This window comes from Halichondria panicea, chromosome 1 (assembly GCF_963675165.1).
Source record: "Halichondria panicea chromosome 1, odHalPani1.1, whole genome shotgun sequence".
NCBI lineage: Eukaryota > Metazoa > Porifera > Demospongiae > Suberitida > Halichondriidae > Halichondria > Halichondria panicea.
In genome coordinates this window covers 10,334,830-10,358,880 of record NC_087377.1, presented here as the reverse complement: position 1 = coordinate 10,358,880, position 24,051 = coordinate 10,334,830, and the positions used below count along the sequence as shown (strand labels likewise).

At 39.8% G+C, this 24,051-nt stretch overlaps 7 protein-coding genes across 15 annotated transcripts; 4 read left to right on the top strand and 3 right to left on the bottom strand.

Moving 5' to 3' along the window:
- The first annotated feature begins 126 nt into the window (after positions 1-126).
- LOC135352413 (uncharacterized) lies at positions 127-8,371 on the top strand. Of its 4 annotated transcripts, none has more exons than XM_064551596.1 (14): positions 127-268; positions 330-479; positions 2,117-2,205; positions 4,204-4,271; positions 4,384-4,683; positions 4,913-5,206; positions 5,435-5,511; positions 5,691-5,901; positions 5,961-5,972; positions 6,434-6,604; positions 6,670-6,834; positions 6,902-7,072; positions 7,121-7,264; positions 7,503-8,371. In XM_064551596.1, exons 3-14 carry the CDS (start codon positions 2,150-2,152, stop codon positions 8,081-8,083), a joined length of 2,250 nt encoding a protein of 749 aa, XP_064407666.1. In that variant the 5' UTR covers positions 127-268; positions 330-479; positions 2,117-2,149; the 3' UTR covers positions 8,084-8,371. The 4 variants fall into 4 exon arrangements, with proteins under 4 accessions (XP_064407666.1, XP_064407664.1, XP_064407665.1 ...); XM_064551594.1 differs by having other exon boundaries at positions 330-482; positions 2,115-2,205; XM_064551595.1 differs by having other exon boundaries at positions 330-495.
- LOC135352414 (uncharacterized) lies at positions 2,147-4,025 on the bottom strand. 4 transcript variants are annotated; one of them, XM_064551599.1, is made up of 9 exons: positions 3,883-4,025; positions 3,433-3,765; positions 3,298-3,375; positions 3,167-3,253; positions 3,062-3,115; positions 2,942-3,001; positions 2,857-2,892; positions 2,653-2,807; positions 2,147-2,600 (listed from the first exon to the last, which is right to left on the bottom strand). In XM_064551599.1, exons 1-9 carry the CDS (start codon positions 3,971-3,973, stop codon positions 2,556-2,558), a joined length of 939 nt encoding a protein of 312 aa, XP_064407669.1. In that variant the 5' UTR covers positions 3,974-4,025; the 3' UTR covers positions 2,147-2,555. The 4 variants fall into 4 exon arrangements, with proteins under 4 accessions (XP_064407669.1, XP_064407670.1, XP_064407671.1 ...); XM_064551600.1 differs by having other exon boundaries at positions 2,857-2,886; XM_064551601.1 differs by having other exon boundaries at positions 3,167-3,232.
- Positions 8,372-8,941: 570 nt separating the features above from the next.
- Positions 8,942-11,195, bottom strand: LOC135345478 (sushi, von Willebrand factor type A, EGF and pentraxin domain-containing protein 1-like). Of its 2 annotated transcripts, XM_064542900.1 has the most exons (9): positions 11,089-11,195; positions 10,698-11,036; positions 10,443-10,619; positions 10,165-10,386; positions 9,887-10,108; positions 9,609-9,830; positions 9,516-9,548; positions 9,301-9,455; positions 8,942-9,243 (listed from the first exon to the last, which is right to left on the bottom strand). In XM_064542900.1, exons 1-9 carry the CDS (start codon positions 11,171-11,173, stop codon positions 9,145-9,147), a joined length of 1,554 nt encoding a protein of 517 aa, XP_064398970.1. In that variant the 5' UTR covers positions 11,174-11,195; the 3' UTR covers positions 8,942-9,144. The 2 variants fall into 2 exon arrangements, with proteins under 2 accessions (XP_064398970.1, XP_064398978.1); XM_064542908.1 differs by lacking the exon at positions 10,165-10,386.
- A 233-nt stretch (positions 11,196-11,428) lies between these two features.
- LOC135345397 (uncharacterized) lies at positions 11,429-13,605 on the top strand. Its single transcript, XM_064542826.1, has 7 exons — positions 11,429-11,584; positions 11,631-11,906; positions 11,971-12,264; positions 12,312-12,388; positions 12,442-12,658; positions 12,707-12,865; positions 12,926-13,605. The coding sequence occupies exons 1-7, from the start codon at positions 11,530-11,532 to the stop codon at positions 13,378-13,380; spliced, it is 1,533 nt and encodes a 510-aa protein (XP_064398896.1). The 5' UTR covers positions 11,429-11,529; the 3' UTR covers positions 13,381-13,605.
- Positions 13,428-15,871, bottom strand: LOC135345419 (sushi, von Willebrand factor type A, EGF and pentraxin domain-containing protein 1-like). Its single transcript, XM_064542847.1, has 8 exons — positions 15,710-15,871; positions 15,292-15,630; positions 14,995-15,195; positions 14,518-14,733; positions 14,250-14,468; positions 13,979-14,188; positions 13,697-13,923; positions 13,428-13,630 (listed from the first exon to the last, which is right to left on the bottom strand). The coding sequence occupies exons 1-8, from the start codon at positions 15,795-15,797 to the stop codon at positions 13,601-13,603; spliced, it is 1,530 nt and encodes a 509-aa protein (XP_064398917.1). The 5' UTR covers positions 15,798-15,871; the 3' UTR covers positions 13,428-13,600.
- Positions 15,872-15,886: 15 nt separating this feature from the next.
- LOC135345360 (uncharacterized) lies at positions 15,887-18,484 on the top strand. 2 transcript variants are annotated; one of them, XM_064542769.1, is made up of 8 exons: positions 15,887-16,289; positions 16,345-16,638; positions 16,725-17,015; positions 17,066-17,142; positions 17,218-17,434; positions 17,539-17,571; positions 17,710-17,832; positions 17,902-18,484. In XM_064542769.1, exons 1-8 carry the CDS (start codon positions 16,163-16,165, stop codon positions 18,306-18,308), a joined length of 1,569 nt encoding a protein of 522 aa, XP_064398839.1. In that variant the 5' UTR covers positions 15,887-16,162; the 3' UTR covers positions 18,309-18,484. The 2 variants fall into 2 exon arrangements, with proteins under 2 accessions (XP_064398839.1, XP_064398848.1); XM_064542778.1 differs by lacking the exon at positions 17,539-17,571.
- A 1,103-nt stretch (positions 18,485-19,587) lies between these two features.
- On the top strand, positions 19,588-22,635 carry LOC135345388 (uncharacterized). The gene is made up of 8 exons (XM_064542819.1): positions 19,588-20,436; positions 20,489-20,779; positions 20,864-21,154; positions 21,205-21,281; positions 21,356-21,572; positions 21,675-21,740; positions 21,871-21,999; positions 22,067-22,635. The coding sequence occupies exons 1-8, from the start codon at positions 20,373-20,375 to the stop codon at positions 22,471-22,473; spliced, it is 1,542 nt and encodes a 513-aa protein (XP_064398889.1). The 5' UTR covers positions 19,588-20,372; the 3' UTR covers positions 22,474-22,635.
- The last annotated feature ends 1,416 nt before the right edge of the window (positions 22,636-24,051 follow it).

Genomic DNA, 24,051 nt, shown 5'->3' with positions numbered 1-24,051 from the left:
AATAATTATACAGAATTCTATGACAAGGTTATAGTTTTGATATACATGTACCACACAAAGCAGATTCAATTTTTGCCATGAAAACATCGTTATGCAAAACGTAATGTAATGATCTTTACCAAAAATGGACGTTGGTGCCTTTAGCTAAAATTATTCCGAGCATAATATCAAGGCGGCCTAGACACTCACAGAACCCATGCATGGAGGTTAACCTGCATGCATGCATATGATGTCTATTGTCAGCTGAGCCATAGATACCGGTGTAAAGGTCAGCCCAACGACTGTGTTGCTTGTGTTCACACACATGTATGTTGCTATTTCTTGTATAGATCTCAAAATGGGCTAGTGATGATCTAGCCTCGATCCCAGGCCTTGTGAAGGAGGCTAGCTAGTGGTGTCATGTTCCAGCTCTCTGGTTGCTCTGCTTCGGGAAGTTCCCATGAGCCCTAGTACAAATAGCACCAGGCGTGCATTGCTGTGTGTATTCATACGGAGGTTTGTAGTCTTAGCCTGCGTGCTAATTAATCGACTTGCTTTGTTCTTTGTGTTGCGCTCAATAAACTAGCTTAATGCCACACACATGGTGTATTGATGATGATCTCTTTGTTTGTGGTTAAAAAGTGAACCCACAGTATAAGTCTGACCACTCAGAATTATTCTTGGCCCATGTGCGTATGCTGACAAACTAAAGTACTCGGTCGCTTAAAATAACTTTTACTACAGAAGGCGACGTAAGCAACTGAAGTATGTGTTGGCCAAAGCTAGATTTTGGATTGTCAAAATTCCTAAAAGGCTCTACCGTATTTATTCGATTTAAGGCAACACTTTAAAATAATTACGAAGCCAGAGGTCGTTTCTTTTAGAGGTTGAAGAATAGTGGAAATCTTGGTGTTGCATATTTAGAGAGTCGCATCTACTCTACGATCCTCGATTATAGGCCGCTTCAATTACATTGTTTCTTGTGGCCTGGAATCGAGGCTATAGTTTGACCTCTATTTAGGACGCGACATAAAAATAATTGTCAACACAGCAGTCGCTACTTTTAGAGGTCAGAAAATTGAAAAGATCGAGGGTATGTCGCATATTTGGAGGGTCACTTTAAATCGAATAAGTACGGTATTTACAATTCTGAGTTACATCCAAAAGTATGTATAGAGCATGTCAAACTTTTGCCTTCCCTTCAGACTTGTTTGCCACCCCCTAAAATACTGATTAGAATCATGATGTGCGTGATGTTTTATTCTACGTTGTTCAACTGCATGTTTTATCTTTTAGAGCACTGTGAAACCATAGATTGAAGAGAGAAGGATTGGCAACGGATCGCTTCACATGATGCTTTTACAATGAAGTCTACGTAGTAGCTCTGACACTATCCGTGTTTCGCCTCTAAAACTCCCGCGAAAACCCGAGAAACTTATTATGTCTAATGCATGCTTCTCAAAAACCCCTAAACATATACCCCCTGATGGTGAGTGTCATTTGGAAATGAAGAACTTGATTGTCGTGAAGTACCTAGAGGTACATAGAGCGCTTTCAAACTTGTGGTCCTATAGCACCTATGATATAGCTAAGGCTGTGTTACTGAATAGTGTACTGTGTCCCAAATGGTCACAAAAATGAGGTGAAGTTGATGTTTAGCAGCAGAACTGCTCGTAGACTTTTTACAGACAATTCTCATGAATTATTCGTGTTTAGACTCCACGTTGGAAGTAAGCCTCGATTAAAACCGCGGGGAAACACGGATAGTGTTTTCGAGGGTGTTTCGTTGCCAATCCCTCTCTCTTCAATCTGTGGTGGAACGACCACAACAGGCAATAATTAAATTATGTGCTTTCAAAAGCCTTCAATCATGCAGTAATAGTCATAAAGATACCTGTGAATGTTTATGTGTTCATTAGTATTCAGTAATCAGACATTTTAATCTCTGTACTTTCAATTCCCACATTTGTCTATAAATTCCAAGATGCTTTTGTTTTTTATAATCCCACAAAAACACACACACTAAACACACACTAAAAACACGTGCACTATTATAGCTTTATTATTACGTGGAGAGAGCATGTGTTTCTTTATACGAATGATGTTCCCAATACACTATATGTTATTGTTTACACAGGGATGGTTGTGCATTCTATTGAGTTTGGAGTCTATGCACGTTTGGAAAACATTGTCAGCTGCTGCACAAACGGAGACGTCGCATAACAGGTGCAGTAATGTGAAGGCTCATGTATTGTATAGCAAGTATGTGCACAGTGAGCTTGTAGTTTAAATATAATATTATTAAGGCCTCCATTTCATAATAAACTATGACACTAAAGGTCCCAATTTACGTTCATCTGTTTCGCGTGTATAGGTGGGCTAATGAGTGTGTAATGGCTCGTTATACAGCAGTGCCTTATATACAGTTTGTGTAAGCATGTTTTATCAGGTTATTAACTGGTAAAACATACAACGACAACAGAGTACACGAATACAGGACACACACATACAAAATAAGAAAAGAAAAGAGAGGAATAATTGTTACCAAGAGGTGAAATTTATTCGACTGTGTTTGTTCAGCTTAATTTGGTTTCTTGTTCTTTTGAGCCAGCGTTTTCAACCTATAATGGTAGATTGTAAGCACTGGAACTTCAATGTGCAATTTTGCCTTACAATTCCATTTGCATCAACTTGAGGCTGTCTTGCATTCCCCCTCAGTAGTTTGATTCTCAGTACGAGAATGATGGTTGTGAGAGCGTAGAGACAGAGAACAATGACTAGTACAACACCCAGGGAGACTTCTGGTATCGGTTCTCTTCGCCCTAGAACTATTGTACTATAAGATGATAGAATTCATGTATTGTGTTGATAACCTACCTGTAGGTGTAGAAGTAGGCAATGGGTAGGCTGTGCCTGTAGTGTGGAACTTTTCATTCATTTTGTTAATGATGGCAACACTTACTATGTGTGTTTGAAACGCTCAAGCTTGTAATATAAGCGGTTTCCATTTGATGTACTGAGCCTGTGTGAAGTGTTTGTTCAAAATTTACCGTCCTTCATACAAAATGTGTTTCTCACTCACTTGTGTTGGGTGTCAATGTGGGTGTACTTGACAGGTCTGGGGCCATCGTTGTTTCTGTAAAAGATAAGAATTATATCTGCATAAATGTTGTAATTCTTTGTGTACCTGTTGTAGACGCTCCGCCCATATCAATTGATGGTGTGCTTGTCTGGATACACTTGGTTGCGTCTACTAATGTGTGAGTGAGTCGATCTGTTTTACTTAAGTACATTAAATTTGTTTATGCTATAACATACCCGTTGTTGTGGAGATGGTGCTTGTGTAGCAGATGCTTTGCGTGGTGGTTGATGGTCCAATTGTGGGCCGTGGTGATTCTTTGGTGAATATGATAACAAGTACACTAATTATTATCTACGTTAGTACGGACGTACCTTTGTCCACGTGAAGCAGAATATAATATTGCGGTCCCGTGAAGTTTCCATCCAGGGAGTTGATCAATATTGCTCCTAGCGGTTGAGCGCAATCACCATCCACTAGATATAGAGTAAACCCATCCGCTAAATCATCGGGATACGGATTGTTGTAGGTTAGGTTGGTACCCCTCTCCGTAAAAGTATCCCTAAATATAACGTCGTTTGTCGCTGTACGTCCACTTATGCACCATCTTAATGTCTCATTAATGTATTTACTCTGATTATACAGCTCAAATCTGACAGATTGGTTAGATGGAATTGTTTGCAGTTTTGCGTACGGTGCTGGACAATCTGCGTGGATTAAACAAACAAGTTTAGCATTTTGCGGTTCAGAATTTGTCTTTTTAAGACAGGCATAGAATGGCAAAAACAAATAAGACACCACGACGTAGCTATGCACACACGTACTTGTTGCACTACTACAGGTACATCCGGTTGCCACCGCCGTTATAACACTCTGCATCAGTATCAGCATGATCACTTTGCTAGCAATATCCATGTTGAGCAACTAGCTACACAATCTTTGGTCCTTCTTCTAGTGACAGCCTTCAAGTCGAGAAAGGCAAGTAACTGAATTAATGCATTCCAGCTTGTGTAGCAGCTTCAGCTCCATTGAATAGGAACTATGTACTTGCGTGGGAGTTGAACAGCCGGAGGGTGTGCATGTTGCACCTGTGTGTGTCCATGCATGCAGTACTGTAATGATAATGGATTTTATTTCACTTGTAGCATGCAGTGGTCACGTATCTCGATGGTGCTGTTGGCACTAGCAACCATCGCCAATGGAAATGACATACGTAAGTAAAATTTGTTAATTTTCTTGTCATAATTAATAATTTGCACCTTTTTAACATAATTATACCCTTATGCTTAGCATGTGTGATGTATGGTATTTCTCTTTGTATACAGGCATAGTCAGTTTCACTCAATCAGCTGAATCTGTGACGTCTGGTGAAGCGATGGTGTTCAATTGCCGAGCAAATGCTGACGAAGCAGAATGGAGGGTGGACGGATTTCCCAAATTTGTATCAGAACCACAAAATGGATTCACCATTTCAAACACTTATGATAGAAATGCAAACCCCAAGTGGAACCTAATGCTGACTATGCAGGGGGACTCAAGTAATGGCAGGCGGATTTCTTGTTACGCCGCGAGTAGCCTGTACATTGGTCACAGTATCATACAGCACAAGTACTTCAGAGTGGCAAGTGAGTGCAACAATCTATAGTGCAAGCAATTATCAAACAAAAAGTCCTTCCAGTGTTAATGAAACAAAAAATTATAGCAAGCAAAAATTCCAAACAAAAATTATACCCATTAACTGAAGCCTATACATACGAATAATTATACTCAATAATTATACTCAGTGACATCCTGTATAGCCAGGAACTTGTGCGCCATATTATCGTTTCCTGTTACTGATTTTTTGTTTTGTAGGTGCGCCTGTGCTTCCTGAGGTGTACGTGAGTGTCCTGCAAAACGGGACCAATTTAAGCGTGACCTGGGATGAGCCGTTCTATTATTCCAATTATCCGGTGACTGGCTACAAACTTGAAATGGAAAACTTAACGAGCGGGATAGTCACTACACTGTTCGACGGTACCGATGCTCTCAGTCATGTGATCAGTGTGGGAGAGATGGTCTCGGGGTGTCACCTGCTTAACTTCACTGTCACTGCATACAGTATCCTGGGAAATGCCACGAGTCATCAACTTGGAATATTCCCCAAAGGTTAATGACATTGTTATTGCGCTAGTGATACATATACACAATACATATAGCAGTATAACGAGCTGCTTTCATAAGTTTTTACTCGTAGGCACCCCTCCACAAAAAGAATAAGTCTCCTAATGCAAAAACATTAAACCTGTTTATAAAGTATGCATTAATTATTCATTACCCCATGAGCCAACTGTCCCAATAATTGTTTTAAAATTCTCTCTCATCTTTCACTTACAGCTCCCACACCCACTGAACTGACTGTGGAATTGACCTTTGCTTCAGATCTGACCCCTAGACTGACCATAAGAGCCGAGGTGTGTGTATATATATATGTACAGCGTTTGAGTGCCCCCCATAACTTGAGACTTAAGTCGTAAAGGAAAAGTGGTTTTGTATAGCTCAGGGTAGTTTATTAGGATCGGAAACTTACTTCAAAAAACCCCAAAATAATAATAATATGCTTCTGTGATAGTCATCCGCAATATTCACACAGTATGAAGACCCTTGTTTACACGAGGATACAGAATACACCATCATAGTATATCACCATGGCGAAATAATGGCAGAGAAACTGGTCGGAAATATTCAAGAACAGTTTATGCTCGACCTGCTAGTGGACCAAGGTTTAGAAGTGGGGGAAACGTACATGGTGGTTGCCACTGGCAACAGCATTTTGGGTAGTTACACCGTTATCAAAGACGAAAGTGAGTTAAGAGTGGGTGTTATGATGAATGATTCACTTTTCTCTTGTTTTGTTTTGCAGGGATTGTTGTTGGTAAGCTCTTCAAGAAGATGGCTATTTGTATAGTGTGTTCATAGTCCATAATTATACCCTTTCAAGTACAGCTTTACTGAACTACAGTGTATGCATGTTCACAAAATGCATATTTGTGGAATGATGGTTATAAGGTACGTAGCCAGATATACATGCTTTTCTAAAAGTGTTTATTTGACTCAGTGTTTACATTTCTCCCCAATTGACAACAGAACCCTTACAAAATGCATAACTTGCTAATCAACTACATGACATTGTATTAGGTGGCTTCAGTATTTGCTAATGGCCTACATGTGTGGAGGGAGAGTATGGTATTTAAATTCTTGAGCTCAGTAAATCATGGGTTTTAAAACTTCAGTTTTCAACTGCATGTATTGTTGTACTCTTTGAATATTACACTACAGAGCAACTGCACACACAGAGCCACTACACACACGCTTACCTTAATTATTATCTCACAGGTGATAGTTGCAATGCGGACCTTCCTAGCCTGCCAAACGGTATTGTGCAAGTATCGAACACCCAGTATGGCCTGGTAGCCATTTACAGGTGTGACGATACATCTCTACCACTGGTAACCAGAAATTGCCTGTCCAATTCAAGCTGGTCTGGAATGGCACCTTTCTGCCCATGTAAACCACCTATCTGTTTAATCATTATAAGTGAAAATGCACTATTTTCTGCTCTTCCCAACTAGCTATCAACTGCAACAGGGATTTACCTATTCCTCCGAATGGTCGTGTAAATATTACAACAATTCCAACGGGACTTGTGGCCACCTACGCCTGCAACGATGACACTGTTGTAACTAGAACGTGTTTACCCAACACGAGTTGGTCCGGAGAAGCACCTGAGTGCCGATGTGAGTTAGAGCACATTGCTGCGATCGATGATTCCAAGCTAAAACGTGTTTCTGTTATAAATTATAGCTATCAAGTGTGACAGAGGACTGCTGGATCCACCTAACGGACATGTACAAATCACCGAAGCTTCAAGTGGTCTTGTTGCCTTGTACACATGCAATGATGGGATTGTATGGAACAGGGTCTGTCTCCCCACTGCAAGCTGGTCCAGTCCCATCCCTGTTTGCAACGAGCCAGGTAATATTCTCACATTTTATGTCTCCGTGTGTATTCTAACTCCAACAGGTGCTTCAAGCGATTCCACAACGTCCATAATTGCATCGCTAGCTGTCTTTCTCGGAATTGTATTGGGAATTGTTGTCATGGTGATTGTCATTGTAGCAGCATGCTGCGTGTATAAGAGGCGTAGGAAATTCACCCAAAGAACTGGTGAGTTGTGTGTATGTGTGTGAAACTTTCATGTCTAGGATGCATTCGACATTTGACCACGTTACAAAATCTGTGGTTTGCTCCAATCTAGATGAATTTTGTGCAGCTGCAAACCAGAGTGTATCACAGTGCATGTATTACATTCATCAAGCCCACTATGCACTCATCACAGTAGACGTTTGTTTAGATAGCATTCACTGTCTTGTTTATTTAAAAATCGGTTGTTTTCCAAACCCAGATACCGTCGATTTTCCAAGGCGAGCTCCACCAACCAGCATCAAACTCATGAACCCCTTGACCCAACAAAAGTCTGCCACCAATCCTATATATGACGGTGGACCACTATACGATTACCCTATGGACCCGTCGCTCTCAAAATCTCTCCTGCATAGCACCCCGAGTACCCCCAGTACCCCCTCGGCTCAAAGCCCTCGATACTTCAACATGCCCCCCCAGCTGCCCCCTCCAAGAAAAACCTCCATTTCAATTTCTTCCCCCTTCTCACCAACAGCCTGTAGTCCACTAGCGAGGACATCCATCTCTGTACCATTTTCTCCAACTTCATGTGCGGCACCTCAGAGAATTTCAATTTCGTCTCCTTTCTCCCCCACGACTTGTAACCCACCTACTCCTAGTACCTGTCAGATTGAAAACATAAATGCTATGTTCAATGCTGCGGTGCCTCCGAGTGAAGATGCTTACATGTACACAGTGATGAACCCAGTTACTCCAAAGTCTCTTTCTCGTCCCAACAAGCCCTCCCCCCTTATCTTGGGACCGAGTCTAGACACCCACGACGAGTACGTGTCTATTCTTTGAGTAAAATCGATTGCAAACAGGTATTGAAAATTTTCAAAGACATTTTGTGTATAGTAGCAGTACGTTTAAGAGTTCACTTTATGTGACATATCATGCACAGGCATAACAGTTCATTAACTCATTACATTACATTATCATTACATTTAAGAATTCATAAGTCTTAACTCACTGTCACAGGAAATTCTTATCATAACTCACATGCATGTACTCGGTATTGTTTGTTTATTATTGTGGTCAAAAATCAATAAGTATGTGAATTTATGGTTTATGGTTTTTCTTTCCGAGATATTCAAAGCAGTGAATTGATAGTTGACAAATTAATGTTAGAGTAGAGAAATGAGTGTACATAGTTTCTTGTGCTTGTTACAGTGCGTATACCCACGTATGCTTGAATAGTTTGCGGTTGTAAAACAAGTTTGTGGTTTGGAATATTCAAAGCTGCATGACAACATAATATTCATAGCTTACATTGCTAATTTCATACAACCACAGGTGTGCAAATAAACTCTCTGTCTTGTCTATAATATTATGGTCACATAAGCAGGTCTCTTAATTTGTCAGCAGAACGTCTTTTATGTTAGCACCCTCATAGACAAATTCACTGGCAATAAGTTATATAAACCTCTTTTAGATATAGCTTTGTTGACTGATAATTAATTGTCCCCTAAAATGATAATTTCAGTCTTTGGTACAACATGGCAACCATGCAGTATATACCCACTCATCTCCCATGGAGAGAGGTTATATAACAGAGAACAATGTGCAGTGTGTAAAACGTTTGTTGTGTGGGGTACGTTGTCATGCACTTAGTCTCCCACCCAATGACCCTTAGTGTGACTATCACATTGTTTACATTAGTAATGTGACAAGGTATGCGTATAATATTACATTGCCTTATGTGCAGTACAATGAGATTAAGACACGGAGCATTTAGAAAAGGGAAAGTTTGAGACTGGTTGTAAACAGCACAGTCATGTAAAAACAAATGTTGTGCTAGTTTTAGTAATGAGGGTAGTTTTGACCTCGTACAGATTAAGTAAATACAGACAAAATGGGGAATGTTATGAATCTTGTTTTTGCGAGTCTTCAATTCCATCCATTTGATAATCATTGTGTCCGTTTAAGACATCGTTTCTATTTAAGTTTCCTTCCACTGTACACTGCAAAGTTACACATAGTAGTTAAGTACAGGATTAGTGAATGTTTATATGACTTACACTGGTTATTGGATATATGGTCGGAGTTCTTTTGACGCAGACATAACAGACCACACTGGCTGCAAGGACACCTAGCACTAGTCCCACAATAAAAGCACTTAAAACTATTGAGATGCCTTCTGGATCTGTTATCTTGATTATTATTGGTTTAGTGACTATTATGGTGTGATGCAGGAGATGGTACAAACATATATAGTGTGAGCATAATAACTTACCTGGTGTAACTGAGGTTGTTGGGGGTTGTAGTGCTAAAAGAAACACAAGGCTATTATGTTCAATTCACAAATTGAACTATACAAGTATTTTACCTTCACAAGTTGGAAGCGTGCTGCTCCAGTTACCATTCTCGCTCGAGGAGTTTTCTGTACTTATTCCGTAAGTACACCTTAGAGTTGTGTTATCACTCAAAATGTACCCTTCATCGCAATGGAAAGTGGCAATAGCTCCGAAAGATGTTCTGTTTGGTTCTTGACCATCACCACAAAACTCCACGGTACCATTAGTTATTGGTGGTCTTTCACAGGTAATGGCTATATAAATTAGCAGGGAGTTATAATTATAATTATGATTGCTTTGTTTAACTCACGTTCACAAGTTGGAAGCGTGCTGCTCCAGTTACCATTCTCGCTCGAGGAGTTTTCTGTACTTATTCCGTAAGTACACCTTAGAGTTGTTTTATCACTCAAAATGTACCCTTCATCGCAATGGAAAGTGGCAATAGCTCCGAAAGATGTTCTGTTTGGTTCTTGACCATCACCGCAAAACTCCACGGTACCATTAGTTATTTGTGGTCTTTCACAGGTAATGGCTATATAAATTAGCAGGGAGTTATAATTATAATTTTGATTGCTTTGTTTAACTCACGTTCACAAGTTGGAAGCGTGCTGCTCCAGTTACCATTCTCGCTCGAGGAGTTTTCTGTACTTATTCCGTAAGTACAACTTAGAGTTGTGTTATCACTCAAAATGTACCCTTCATCGCAATGGAAAGTGGCAATAGCTCCGAAAGATGTTCTGTTTGGTTCTTGACTATCACCGCAAAACTCCACGGTACCATTAGTTATTTGTGGTCTTTCACAGGTAATGGCTATATAAATTAGCAGGGAGTTATAATTATAATTTTGATTGCTTTGTTTAACTCACGTTCACAAGTTGGTGGAGAATCAATCCATTCCCCCACTTTCTCAACAGTATTTGTTACACAAGTTATTGTACTGTTCCCATTTAGGTTGAACCCAGGGTTGCAGCTGTAATTGGCTGTTCTATCTGTCACATGCACTACTTTCCCATATACTGGGTGAGGTAATGCTGGGCATGACACTGAAACAGAGAGCACACACTATCATAGTTAACTGTCAGTGATTTAAATTTGAGATTATCATAAGGAATTCATTATACCTTCAACAATATGAATGAGGACAAGTCTGGCTGATATGTTTCCTACATTCGACTGTACGGTGATCAGGTTCGTATTGTTGGTACAGTCACGATCATTGTCTACCGCATAAAGTGTTAGTCCATTAGCTCGATCATCAGGAGAAGGATTATAAACAAGTATGTTATTGTCATCCACGTGGAACTGCATCATAGTAAATATGGCGTTATCTGTGACGTGAAACCCGTTAATACACCATGAAGGGTTGTTTACTACTAACGATGAGTTAAGAAAATATTCAATTTTTCTGTCTCCCGCCACAATCTTTTGCATCTGTGGAAGAGGACCGGGACATCTCGATTCTAAGCACAAGGAGGACCACAGGTAATTTTTTTAATTATAAGTAACACTTACCTTGACATATTTCTACAGCTGCACCAACAATTGTGACTACAACTAGCGTGACACAGGCTAGAATCGCTTGAGTCAAACTAATCATCTTTGCTTAATGCATGGTCAGTACACTTGTGTGCTGGGGAGCGCATTTTATACTAAGGGCTGTGGATGGATGATTAACTCCAGGAAATGTATACTACTAATGTGTTATGTTAGCCTGATTGGATATAATAATATTATTATACTTCACCTGTAAATTATTTTGTTATTTCTTTTCAATCTCCGTCATTTTTAATTACTGAATACTGTTATTGTAATGTTTATGCTTTCATTATTAATGATATTCAATTGTTTGTCATACACAAGCTCATGAGATAGTCTACAAAAGGTTTCTACAATGCAGTTTGAGCAGTCAACTGTAGTAGTTGGAGATCAGTGTGATTCAAAACTGTGTAAAAAATGGTTTGCTTCATTATTGCTTTAATCTTTCTCCTACATAATTCGAATGCTCAAGGTAAAGTTTACTTACTATAGAATCAATATAAACTTATACTCCATAGGGATTATCAGCTTCAATCAGTCGGCAGCAGCTGTTCCTCCGAATGTAAACATGACATTTTACTGCGAGGCTACTGGCATATCAGTGTATTTGGAGATAAACGATGTTCCTTTGTTCGATATAAGGGACAGCTCTGGTATATACTCACAGAGGCAAAACTATGCTGGACTGTGGGTCCTCAGTGTCGCAATTCAAGCAAATTCTACAAATAACAAGACCAAGATTACATGCTTTGTTGATACCAATCACAAGGAAGACAGATACCTCATTGTTGCAGGTATATGTGTGTGTGTATTTTTTTTATATCTCGATACGGATATTATTTAACCAATACTTTTTAGGTCCCCCATCGAACCCTCTCCCACGTTTGGGCTACAATAACCACAATCATTCATTAACCTTAAACTGGAACGAACCTTTCACCCACCCTGGATTCAATGTGATTCGTTACACTCTGGAAATAATGAACACCGCCAACCATGAGACTATAAGTGAACCTATTGACATGCAACTACGTCGTGTGTACATGTATACTAGTATCCTGCCGGTCATGTGCACTGAGTTGGAATACACTGTGACGGCATACAATGAAGTTGGAAATTCTACGGCTTCTGTGACTGGAGGATTCCCAATTGGTGACATAAAATGTTGTGTATAGTCAATAATTAATGCCAGTATGCAGACATTGCACCTGTGGAAATTCAGTCAAGAGTTCTGTATCAAGGAAATGGTTCTCCTCATTTGGAAATTTGGTTTGAAGTATGTTTCTATAATTATTATGTATTTTACTCTTTGTTGCCTTCTATATACAGCCTGCTTATTCTTGCTCTTTCCAAGTGGTGAATTACACTGTCTACCTTGAGGAGTCCATCGAAGAAACAGTTCTCCTTAACTACTGTGATAATCGCTATAGTGTTCACTCTGGACTGAGCAGTGGAGCTAACTACACTGTTGTGGTGGAAGCTGAGAGCATAGCCGGGCTAACTGTCACTAAGAAAAAGGTCGCTATTCTTGAACAGAAACTCGAAGGTAAGCATAATTTAGTGTCATCTGTGCTATAATTATATTTGATTTTAGGCTTGACTACTTCGTCATGTTTATGTACTGCGGAATATGGACAAGAAATGTTAACATACCAAATCATTAGTGGAGCTCTTGCTGCTTTTTTTGCCATCCTCGCTGTTTTAATGATTATTGTCTTATCTCTGTATTGCAGGCAGTGTAGACTACAAAAAAGTAAGTGCAAATGTTATCAATCTTAATCGGTTCATTTTTAAAATAATTATTTCATTTCAGAGAAAAAAATTAAGAATGCTCTAAGAGGTACTGTAGCTACACCTACGATACCCCAGAGACCACTATCTCTGCAGACAAAATGTGCAGCTACAAATCCGATATATGAAGGCCCCCTCTACGAAAGCCCTGGAGGCGAACCACTGCGTACCCTCCTCGGCAGCACCCCCAGTACACCAAACACACCCCTCGACAGTCCTCGCTATACGTTCGATATGCTCCCCCCTAGTCTACCCCCTCCGAGGAAAGCATCGACATACTCTGTACCTTACGATACCCCTGACATCGCATCCCTTCATGAGACGCAAAAATTAGATTTTTCAAACATAGAGATGCCTAAGACAGCACGCTTAGGAGATGAGTACACAGTGATGAGGCCAGCTAATGTTAGGACAGGGAGGAAGTCAAGACCATCTCCACTTGTTATTCCGAGTTTGACCACCCTCCCAGAAGTGTAACTTCCTATAATCACCTCAGTAATGCACAATCCTAATTACATTTCAACTCTGGTATGTAACATAATTATAATGCAAGACACTGCACATGTACTATTAGATGGTGTGAACATTCTGTACAGGTAGTTCATGTTGTTGTGAGAGTCAATACCCGTATTAACAGTAGTGTTCTTTGTAGTTTGTATAAGTCACACCCTCACAGTCAATTATCTGTATTTCTTTCTCAAAGTTCATTATTATTGACAATCACATCCTGTATAAAGGAAAATGTACACGATGCATATTATGGTGCATGAACATAATATGTTTTTATTTATACCGGACAGTGTGTGATTGCTTCGTTATTGTGTATGGGATATTCCTTCGTTTGCCTTGATTTCCTGACACAGATGAATACTGCTAATCCAAGAATTCCAAATAGCAACAACAAAACCCCCATGACAATTGATATTGCTCTCCAAATGTCATTGACTTCTTTTGAGTGTTCTGGTTCACAGTTCTGTGTCCCATTATTCATAGTCCCATTCAATGCTTCTTGCATATTACCTATACAAATACAGTGATTAATTTTGATGCATGCATGAGCTAGGATTTGACTTACTAATAAGACTATTCTGTGTACATACTGCAGGATAACCATCCCAAGTGGCAGTAGTATTATCATTATCTAAAGAACATGTTCTGTTAGCACTCCCTCTGTCTAGTTTGTAGCCATCATTACATGTGTACTCTGCCACTCCATCAACTGTCAAATTGCTGCTGAAACTTATAGATCCGTTCAAAGGTTTTTCCAAATGAGGACATTCTATCACTGCACATCAACATGCATGTAATGAGAGAGTGAGTCACCAAAAAATAAAGCACAACAATACCTTTGCATTCAACACTTCCTGGACTACTCCACTCTCCAGTAAGAAGACACTCTTTTGTTCCATTGCCGCTTAACTTGTATCCTCTCTGGCAACCGTAGCTAGCGATAGTTCCCACTGAGAAGGCAACTTGATTCAAACTGTTTAGAGCTGTGTCGTTAGAATCCTGATATTCAGGCATGAGGCCATAATTGATTTCAGATAGTTGTGTACAATTATTAGCTGTATAGTGATAAAAGTAAAATACAAGTGTTTAAATCAATTCACTTACGCTTGCAATATGATGCTGTACCACTCCATACGCCACTGTTGTTACTCTGGCGACAAGTTCTTGGTAGATAATCTCCAGCTAGACTGAATCCAGCATTACAACGATAGATTATTTCAGTTCCGTATTCTACAGTTTCATTTGTTTGCATTTCGTCAGAATCAAAAGCACTATTGGTAACGGTACCATTGGCTATTGTCGGCACTTCACATGTAATAGCTGTATAAGGTAACATATGTAAGTTCACAGTGGAACACCTCTTAACTGCCACCACTGAAGAAAGGTCAACTACGATATAAAGGCCTACGGTCAGGTCCGCTGCAATGAACACTTTGTGTACAAAAGAACCCCTATTCTAAACAAGGGGCCACCTTTTGTACATATAAGGGCCCAAAGGTGTCCCTTAAAGAGGGGTTGCACTGTAATTACATGCATTGTAAACATCAATTGACCCAAGTATAATTTTAGTTAATAACTCACAAATGCAAGCTGGTGGTGAACTCGTCCATTGTCCAATCTGTTCGTCAATCTCTCTCACACATTCTCTTGTCTCGTTGCTATCCAGGTAATATCCTGCATCACAACTGTAGACAGCTGTGTGGATTTCTCTACTATTGTCCTCTTCGATTGTGGTGCTCACTCGTCCGTTCATTAGGGGTGGTGGTTTAGGACATGAGGTAGCTGCAATATACATGCGTATTTGTGAGTGGTTAGATTAGCCAATTATTTTAGTGAACAGAGTTGTGTGAGGTTTATCATGAAGTGAAACACACGTACCTTCGACAATGTGTAACATTATCAAAATGGCTGAGCTTATATTTCCAACTGCTGAAGATATTTCCACTGCACTGTTGATATCAGTGCAACTGTTCGTTGCATGATCAACTAAATACAGCACCTTATTATTGGCCACATCACTTGATAAAGGATTGGTATATGTAAGAATGTGTCCCTCTGGTGCTTCAATGTCACCAAACCTATCAAGACGACTTGATATTGCACTGACTCCATCGATGCACCATAGTGGGTTTTGTAAGTCTGCGACAGTTTCATATCGGATTTCTCTAGCAGGGTGGGAAATTATCTTTTGTAGGTACGGTAATGGTGCCGTGCAAGCTGTTAGACGAAAATATATATTATACATAACATGCATGCATACACAGAATATAGCGATGTGTTTGTAACTGTGACTTACATATACATAGTGTTGAGTTAACAGTCAAAACTTGCGCTATCGCTAAGACAGCTACTGCACACAGACTTGATGACTTGGATCCTGGCATAATTGCATGAGGTAGCTATGTGTAAAGATTATGAGACTGAGTCTGTTTATAGCCGAGCTATACGTGCAGGTATGCATATGTGTGGGGATTGTGGTGAGATAGGGAAACATTTCTTAATAAAATGTAATTGAATTCATGCATTCATGTGCATGTCAGCAATACTTAGCAACTGTTAGGCTTATTCATACTGTCTGATTCTTTAACTCGATCTGTTTGAGCCCTCTATATTGTGTGTCACAATAATTTGTATTGCATAACTTGTCATAGTGCTGCACGTACGGTGTTAACTATGTATACAGAAGCATTTCTGTTTTTGGTTTCATTATCTGTTCTAGTCATAATCTGCATGCCAAACAAACGCATATATGATACATCCTCGAACTAGCTATAATCATAATGTTCAGTGGAATCGTTGCAAGCTGTTAAAGATGTACTATTGTTTCGTAGTGAAACTGTTCCTTACAATGGCTCTGTCATCAGTGCAAACTGCAGGTAAATAATTGAAAGCCTTAATTTATATGTTGCTGTCATGATGATTTTTCTTCAGAAATATTAAATTTCTCTCAGTCAACTGATGCTGTAGCCCCAGGTGGAAACATCACATTCATTTGCGAGGTAATTGGTCGCTCTGCGGAGTGGAAAATCAACGACACTTTTAGATACCAATCTGACCCGACTAGGGGCTTCTTTATTATTAATGTCCCTATAAGGAATGACACTATATCGGATTACTTGCTTTTAAGGCTGACTATCACAGCTTATGAGTACAACAATAGTTCGAAAATATCTTGTTTTGGTTTTGACCCGAACACCCAACAAGACAAGCTCTTCATTATTGCAGGTAACAAGTAGGTAATAAAAAAAATAGATACTTTAGGCTCCAATGATACTATGTGTGTGCGTATTTAAACTCGTATATATGCACAGGACCACCATCTGAACCCCAGCCACGATTCAGTTACACCGATAACGGTTTGTCACTCACCATCACTTGGAACAAACCCTTCACCCACACTGGATTCAACATCACTGCATACTCACTGCTAATTTACAACACGTCTGATTCCACAATGAGAAATGTGACATTGGGTCAACAACGTATGTATGTGGATGTCATCGATACTGCCCCTAGCAATTGCCACGAGCTACAATACACTGTGACAGTATACAACTCATTAGGGAGCAATGCAGCAAGTGTCATTGCAGGATATCCAATTCGTAAGTCAATTACTAAATTGAATGTCCTTTCATGCCTGTTTTTTCTATAGCACTTGATCCTGTTGAAATTCAATGGAGAGTTTTGTACAACAGAGACAGTGCACCACACTTGGAGATATGGTTTAAAGTACGTTCAACTTAAAGAATACCATGCATACATGCACATGCATGCATTGGATAATGTTTATTTATATATATGCAGCCGGCCTATGTTTGTTCCTTCCAAGATGTCGAGTATACAGTTTATCTTGAGAACGTTTCCGGAAACTCTACCCTACAAACCTATGGTGATGTTTTGTACAGTGTTCATTCTGGACTGAGTGTTGGAGCTAATTATACAGTAATTATAGAAGAACGAAGCACAGTAGGACTCACTGTGTCAAGACAAGATATTGTTATTGAAGTACTGCATTCTCAGAGTGAGTGAAGCATTCTGTTTTGAAATTCCCCATGTGCTATAAATTGTGATTGACAATAACAGTGGGACTTGTTTACTGGTGTGTTGTGTTGTGCTTTGCTGTAGTTCAAAGCACAGTAGAAGCACTGCCTTCTCAGAGTGAGCGAAGTAGTTTGTTTTGAAATCCACCATGTACTATAATTATTTTGAATTTACGATAACAGTGGGACTTGTTCACCGGTGTGTTGTGCTTTGCTAAGCTTGCTTCACTTTCCGTGTCTATTCACATGTATATAGGTCATCAACAAGTGCAAATACATAACACAGCCATTGGAGGGCTTGCTGTGTGTTTGGTCGTTTCCCTTGTACTCTTCTTCATCTTCTTAGCTCTTTACTGCAAGCAAAGGAAAAAAGCAAAATGTAAGAGCATCTCAAACATTGACTGTTCACATCTGCATGCATGGTATTAATTATACCTCATACATTCAGATCTAAGAAAAATCTCGGTTGATACGGCCAATAATGGACGACCAAGCACATTGCGAACAAGATCATCAGCCACAAAACTAAACCCCATTTACGAAGGAGGTGGTCCTGTATATGAGAGTCCTGGTGGAGAACCGTTACGTGCCCTTCTATCAACTAGCACACCGAGTACTCCCAATACCCCCCTCGATAACAATAACCCACGTTACGTCTTTGATATGCCCCCACCAGATCTTCCACCCCCCAGGAAACTTCAGTTCGTGCTCCCCAACGCTCCATCCTGTAATGGAGGGAACCTGGAGGAAGATCAAGAGAAGGCAGACCTAAAGGTGGCTTTAGAAGAGCCAGAGTACACCATGATGAGGCCGATCCGAGCAGTCAAGCCTTCGCCTTTGATTTTATCTACTTAATTTTATTTTAATATACTCAAAAACATGTAACGTGCGTGTGTGTAGCTGTTCAGAAGTGTAATAAAAAGGTAGAGAAGACATTGAATTTACTTCTTTTTTCAATTTGGAATTCCAATTTTTTTGTTTTGTAGCATTTAGTGATTGAGGCCCTGTCACACAGTTTGAATTAGCTTCGAGACCAGTCGTTCGTTATCTGAAAGAACGCCTGGTCAAGTTCCAATGTACAACTCGTCTAGCTGAGTCAGCGTTTAACAGCATCATAATGATATTCATGGGTAATACACCTTGTGCGGGCAATTATCGGTCCAAGAAATCAGTCCTGGACGTTCTTTCAGATAGATAACAAATGGCTGGTCTCGAGGCTAAGTTTGAATGAGTGTAATTTTGTTTTCATGATGTTGTATTCCATGTGAAAACATGTGTCCGCCAGGGAGTGTGGGTGATGGTGGAGGGGGTATAGGGATCCCGCCCACTCCAATGGTGTGCATTCATGGTAACTAAACCCCGTAAATTCACATTGTCATAATTATACCATCGTAAATCCACGTTGTGTATCCCATTGTAAATCAATTATTCCATCATAAATTCACATTGTCATAATTTGATTCATGTGTTGTTGTATCTCACCGTGCACGCTGTCATATCAAACCGTCCACTCACATAAATGTTTTGGGGGCCATGCAAAAGAAAATGGCTCCGCGGGGTCAATGTGTTTGATTGCGTGGGCATGATTGACTGTAGCTTTCTCCATAATTATGTTACAGTAACAGACATGTGGAGGGGAAGTGTTTCTGTTTAGCGTTACGCCTTAAGGTGCAGTGATCATGTGAGTCACATGTGCCTTGTAACTCTCTCAATACCCCTCCTTCATTTTTCTTATGCAGGTAAAGTATGTAAAGGTATTCTAGTTGGAAACACTAAACAGAACCTCCCACCTCCCTATACATCGTTTACAATGACTCTGTGAGACAAAAATATTAATGTGAACGTTGTGTAAAATTGGCTAAGTGCATGAGGTGACTAATAGACTGAACAGGGAACAGCTGGTTAACTGTCATGCCCACGCAATGAATTGACCCCACAAAATCCATTTTCTTTTGCATGGCCCACACGTTCATGTGAGTTTACAATTTGATATGACAGTGCACGCATGTGCACAATGGAACATGATTTACGATGGGAATATGACAACGTGATTTACAATGGAATACGACAAAACGTGTATTTTTACATTGTCCGATAACTATAACATCGTCCACAATGGTATTCTATCCTATGTCATGGTGTATACATAATTATAACGATTCAGATTTGATTTTAGATCACTATATAGGTTTGCATTTCCATCCAAGCTGAAGCCATCAGTTCCATTTGGTTTAGTAGCATTAAACGCATCTTCATCCATATCGTATTCCAAGGTACCATTGTCAGTTTGAGGTATAATAGGTCATCAAAAGGCTACAGTTTTTGCATGCAACATCGTTACTACATATAGGATGCATGCTCAAGTTTACACATGCACAAGATTTGATTAAATAATAGGCAAATTTATTGTAAGCTCAGGCCTAACTGCATGCATGTGACTTACATGCGCATTCTGTTGACTCGGTTAACGGTTAAAACTTGCACACTAAGACAGCTACTGCACACAGACTTGATGACTTGGATCCTGCATGGTATACTGAAGTGCAAAGATTATGACACTGGGTCTGTTTACAGCAGAGCAATAATTGTTTTATGCATGCATATGTGTGGGTTGCGCATGCGCGCATGGTGATGGGGGAAACATCTTAATAAATGTAATTGATTCATGTGCATGTCAGCGTTACTTAGCAACTGTTAGGCTAGCTTATTCATACTGTCTGATTATCTTTAACTCAGTCTGTTTGAACCCTGGCCTCTACTGTGTACCTCAATTGCATATAATTAGCACAGTTTGTCCTTGACTCTGTATATATACAGATTGTTTTAGGTTTCTGCGTGCCAAACAAACGCATATAATTATGATACATTCTCAAACTAGCTAATCATAATGTTCAGTGGAATCGTTGCAAGCTGTTAAAGATGTACTACTGTTTCGTATTACAACTGTTCCTGACAATGGCTCTGTCATCAGTGCAAACTGCAGGTAAATAATTGAAAGCCTTGATTATGTTGCTGTCATGATGATTTTTCTTCAGAAATATTAAATTTCTCTCAGTCAACTGATGCTGTAGCCCCAGGTGGAAACATAATATTCATTTGCGAGGTAATTGGTCGCTCTGCGGAGTGGAAAATCAACGACACTTTTCGATACCAATCTGATCCGACTAGGGGCCTCTTTATTAATGTCCCTATAAGGAATGATACTATATCGGATTACTTGCTTTTAAGGCTGACTATCACAGCTTATGAGTACAACAATAGTTCGAAAATATCTTGTTTTGGTTTTGACCCGGACACCCAACAAGACAAGCTCTTCATTATTGCAGGTAACGAGTAGGTAATAAAAAAAATAGATACTTTAGGCTCCAATGATACTATGTGTGTGTATTTAAACTCGTGTATATGCACAGGACCACCATCTGAACCCCAGCCACGATTCAGTTACACCGATAATGGTTTGTCACTCACCATCACTTGGAACAAACCCTTCACCCACACTGGATTCAACATCACTGCATACTCACTGCTAATTTACAACACGTCTGATTCCACAATGAGAAATGTGACATTGGGTCAACAACGTATGTATGTGGATGTCATTGATACTGCCCCTACCAATTTCCACGAGCTACAATACACTGTAACAGCATACAACTCATTAGGGAGCAATGCAGCAAGTGTCATTGCAGGATATCCAATTCGTAAGTCAATTACTAAATTGAATGTTCTTTCATGCCTGTTTTTTCTATAGCAATTGATCCTGTTGAAATTCAATGGAGAGTTTTGTACGACAGAGACAGTGCACCATACTTGGAGATATGGTTTGAAGTACGTTCAACTTAAAGAATACCATGCATATATACCGTGCATTGGATAATGTTTATTTATTATTATATATGCAGCCAGCCTATGTTTGTTCCTTCCAAGATGTCGAGTATACAGTTTATCTTGAGAACGTTTCCGGAAACTCTACCCTACAAACCTATGGTGATGTTTTGTACAGTGTTCATTCTGGACTGAGTGTTGGAGCTAATTATACAGTAATTATAGAAGAACAAAGCACAGTAGGACTCACTGTGTCAAGACAAGATATTGTTATTGAAGCACTGCATTCTCAGAGTGAGTGAAGCATTCTGTTTTGAAATTCACCATATGTTATAAATTGTGATTGACGATCACAGTGGGACTTGTTTACTGGTGTGTTGTTGTGCTTTGCTGTAGCTATAAAAGAACAAAGCACAGTAGGCCCTGTGTCAATACAAGACGTTGAAGCACTGCCTTCTCAGAGTGAGTGAAGCATTTTGTTTTGAAGTCCAACATGTGCTATAATATTATTGTGATTACGATAACAGTGGGACTTGTTCACCGGTGTGTTGTGCTTTACTAAGCTTGCTTCATTTTCCGTATCTATTCACAGGTATAGGTAATCAACAAGTACAAATACATATCACAGCCATTGGAGGGCTTGCTGTGTGTTTGGCCGTTTCCCTTGTACTCTTCTTCATCTTCTTAGCTCTTTACTGCAAGCAAAGGAAAAAAGCAAAATGTAAGAGCATCTCGAACATTGACTGTTCACATCTGCATGGTGTTAATTATACCTCATATACATTCAGATCTAAGAAAAATCTCGGTTGATACGGCCAATAATGGACGACCAAGCACATTGCGAACAAGATCATCAGCCACAAAGCTAAATCCCATTTACGAAGGAGGTGGTCCTGTGTATGAGAGTCCTGGTGGAGAACCGTTACGTGCCCTTCTATCAACTAGCACACCGAGTACTCCCAATACCCCTCTCGATAACAATAACCCACGTTACGTCTTTGATATGCCCCCACCAGATCTTCCACCCCCCAGGAAGCTTCAGTTCGTGCTCCCCAACGCCCCATCCTGTAATGGAGGGAACCTGGAGGAAGATCAAGAGAAGGCAGACCTAAAGGTGGCTTTAGAAGAGCCAGAGTACACAATGACGAGGCCGATCCGAGCAGTCAAGCCTTCGCCTTTGATTTTATCTACTTAATTTTATTTTAATATACTCAAAAACATGTAACGTGCGTGTGTGTAACTGTTCAGAAGTGTAATAAAAAGGTAGAGAAGACATTGAATTTACTTCTTTTTTCAATTTGGAATTCTAATTTTTTTTTGTTTTGTAGCATTTAGTGATTGAGGCCCTGTCACACAGTTTGAATTAGCCTCGAGACCAGTCGTTCGTTATCTGAAAGAACGCCTGGTCAAGTTCCAATGTACAACTCGTCCAGCTGAGTCAGCGTTTAACAGCATCATAATGATATTTATGGGTAATACACCTTGTGCGGGCAATTATCTGTCCAAGAAATCAGTCATGGACGTTCTTTTAGATAACAAATGGCTGGTCTCGAGGCTAAGTTTGAATGAGTGTAATTTTGTTTTCATGACATTGTATTCCATGCAAAAACACGTGTTCGCCAGGGAGTGTGGGCGGTGGTGGAGGGGGTATATAGGGATCCCGCCCACTCCAATGGTGTACATTCATGTTAACTAAACCCCGTAAATCCACGTTGTGTATCCCATTGTAAACCAATTATTCCATCATAAATTCACGTTGTTATAATTAAATTCATGTGTTGTTGTATCTCATCGTGCACGCTGTCATATCAAACCGTCCACTCACATAAATGTTTTGGGGGCCATGCAAAATAAAATGGCTCCGCGGGGTCAATGTGTTTGATTGCGTGGGCATGATTGACTATAGCTTTCTCCATAATTATGTTACAGTAACAGACATGTAGAGGGGAAGTGTTTCTGTTCAGCATTACACCTCAAGGTACAGTGATCATGTGAGTCACATGTACCTTGTAACTCTCTCAATACCCCTCCTTCATTTTTCTTACCGGTAATTAAAGTATGTAAAGGTATTCTAGTTGGAAACACTAAACAGAACCATCCACCCCCCTACATCCTTTACAGTGACTTCGTGAGACAAATTGTGTGCATGAGGTGACTGATAGACTGAACAGGGAACAGCTGGTTAACAATCATGCCCACGCAATGAATTGACCCCACAAAATGAAATTAATCCATTTTCTTTTGCATGGCCCACACGTTCATGTGAATTTACAATCTCATGACAGTGCATGCATGTGCACAATGGGATATATATATAAAAACGTTGGGAATAATTATGACAACGTAATTTACAATGGAATATGACAATGCGTGAATTTTTACGACGTCCGCTATAATTATAACATCGTCCTCGATGGTATTCTATCCTAAATTACTATGTCATGGCGTATACATACATGTAGTTATAACGATTCAGATTTGATTTTAGATCACTATATAGGTTTGATTGCCATATACTTCCTCTGTGACTGCCCACAATGTACAGTAACAACAAACAGAACTCTTACAACCTCCTAGCTGGGCTGAGATAATTGTGGTGTCTAACTTGCTGATTCACATCAAAGAAGTTCTAAACTGGTAGAAAACAATTGCAGAATTGCATGTTGTATATTAGCCCAGTGATGCAGACTGTCCCGTATGAAACCCAGTTCATATATTTTTATGCTCAAGCTATCATGTGGAATGTTCCACCTTTATATATACATGCCTGAGC

Excerpts from the sequence above, each read along its gene's own strand:
- LOC135352413 (XM_064551594.1), top strand. The coding sequence starts at position 440 with ATGAGCCCTAGTACAAATAGCACCAGGCGTGCATTGCTGTGTG. Across the intron at positions 4,272-4,383 it reads CGCCAATGGAAATGACATAC|GCATAGTCAGTTTCACTCAA; the intron begins GTAAGTAAAATT and ends CTTTGTATACAG. Across the intron at positions 5,512-5,690 it reads GACTGACCATAAGAGCCGAG|TATGAAGACCCTTGTTTACA; the intron begins GTGTGTGTATAT and ends ATATTCACACAG.
- LOC135352414 (XM_064551599.1), bottom strand. The coding sequence starts at position 3,973 with ATGGATATTGCTAGCAAAGTGATCATGCTGATACTGATGCAGAGTGTT. Across the intron at positions 3,002-3,061 it reads CACATTGACACCCAACACAA|GCTCAGTACATCAAATGGAA; the intron begins GTGAGTGAGAAA and ends CACTTCACACAG. Across the intron at positions 2,808-2,856 it reads GCCTACTTCTACACCTACAG|TTCTAGGGCGAAGAGAACCG; the intron begins GTAGGTTATCAA and ends ATAGTACAATAG.
- LOC135345478 (XM_064542900.1), bottom strand. The coding sequence starts at position 11,173 with ATGATTAGTTTGACTCAAGCGATTCTAGCCTGTGTCACGCTAGTTGTA. Across the intron at positions 10,387-10,442 it reads TTCTCCACCAACTTGTGAAC|CCATTACCTGTGAAAGACCA; the intron begins GTGAGTTAAACA and ends TAATTTATATAG. Across the intron at positions 9,456-9,515 it reads AACAACCTCAGTTACACCAG|TCACTAAACCAATAATAATC; the intron begins GTAAGTTATTAT and ends ACACCATAATAG.
- LOC135345397 (XM_064542826.1), top strand. The coding sequence starts at position 11,530 with ATGGTTTGCTTCATTATTGCTTTAATCTTTCTCCTACATAATTCGAAT. Across the intron at positions 12,265-12,311 it reads GACTGGAGGATTCCCAATTG|ACATTGCACCTGTGGAAATT; the intron begins GTGACATAAAAT and ends GCCAGTATGCAG. Across the intron at positions 12,389-12,441 it reads ATTTGGAAATTTGGTTTGAA|CCTGCTTATTCTTGCTCTTT; the intron begins GTATGTTTCTAT and ends TTCTATATACAG.
- LOC135345419 (XM_064542847.1), bottom strand. The coding sequence starts at position 15,797 with ATGCCAGGATCCAAGTCATCAAGTCTGTGTGCAGTAGCTGTCTTAGCG. Across the intron at positions 14,469-14,517 it reads TACAGCATCATATTGCAAGC|CTAATAATTGTACACAACTA; the intron begins GTAAGTGAATTG and ends ATCACTATACAG. Across the intron at positions 13,631-13,696 it reads AAGCAATCACACACTGTCCG|GATGTGATTGTCAATAATAA; the intron begins GTATAAATAAAA and ends TCCTTTATACAG.
- LOC135345360 (XM_064542769.1), top strand. The coding sequence starts at position 16,163 with ATGATACATCCTCGAACTAGCTATAATCATAATGTTCAGTGGAATCGT. Across the intron at positions 16,290-16,344 it reads GTCATCAGTGCAAACTGCAG|AAATATTAAATTTCTCTCAG; the intron begins GTAAATAATTGA and ends ATTTTTCTTCAG. Across the intron at positions 17,833-17,901 it reads GCAAAGGAAAAAAGCAAAAT|ATCTAAGAAAAATCTCGGTT; the intron begins GTAAGAGCATCT and ends TCATACATTCAG.
- LOC135345388 (XM_064542819.1), top strand. The coding sequence starts at position 20,373 with ATGTACTACTGTTTCGTATTACAACTGTTCCTGACAATGGCTCTGTCA. Across the intron at positions 21,282-21,355 it reads ACTTGGAGATATGGTTTGAA|CCAGCCTATGTTTGTTCCTT; the intron begins GTACGTTCAACT and ends TTATATATGCAG. Across the intron at positions 22,000-22,066 it reads GCAAAGGAAAAAAGCAAAAT|ATCTAAGAAAAATCTCGGTT; the intron begins GTAAGAGCATCT and ends ATATACATTCAG.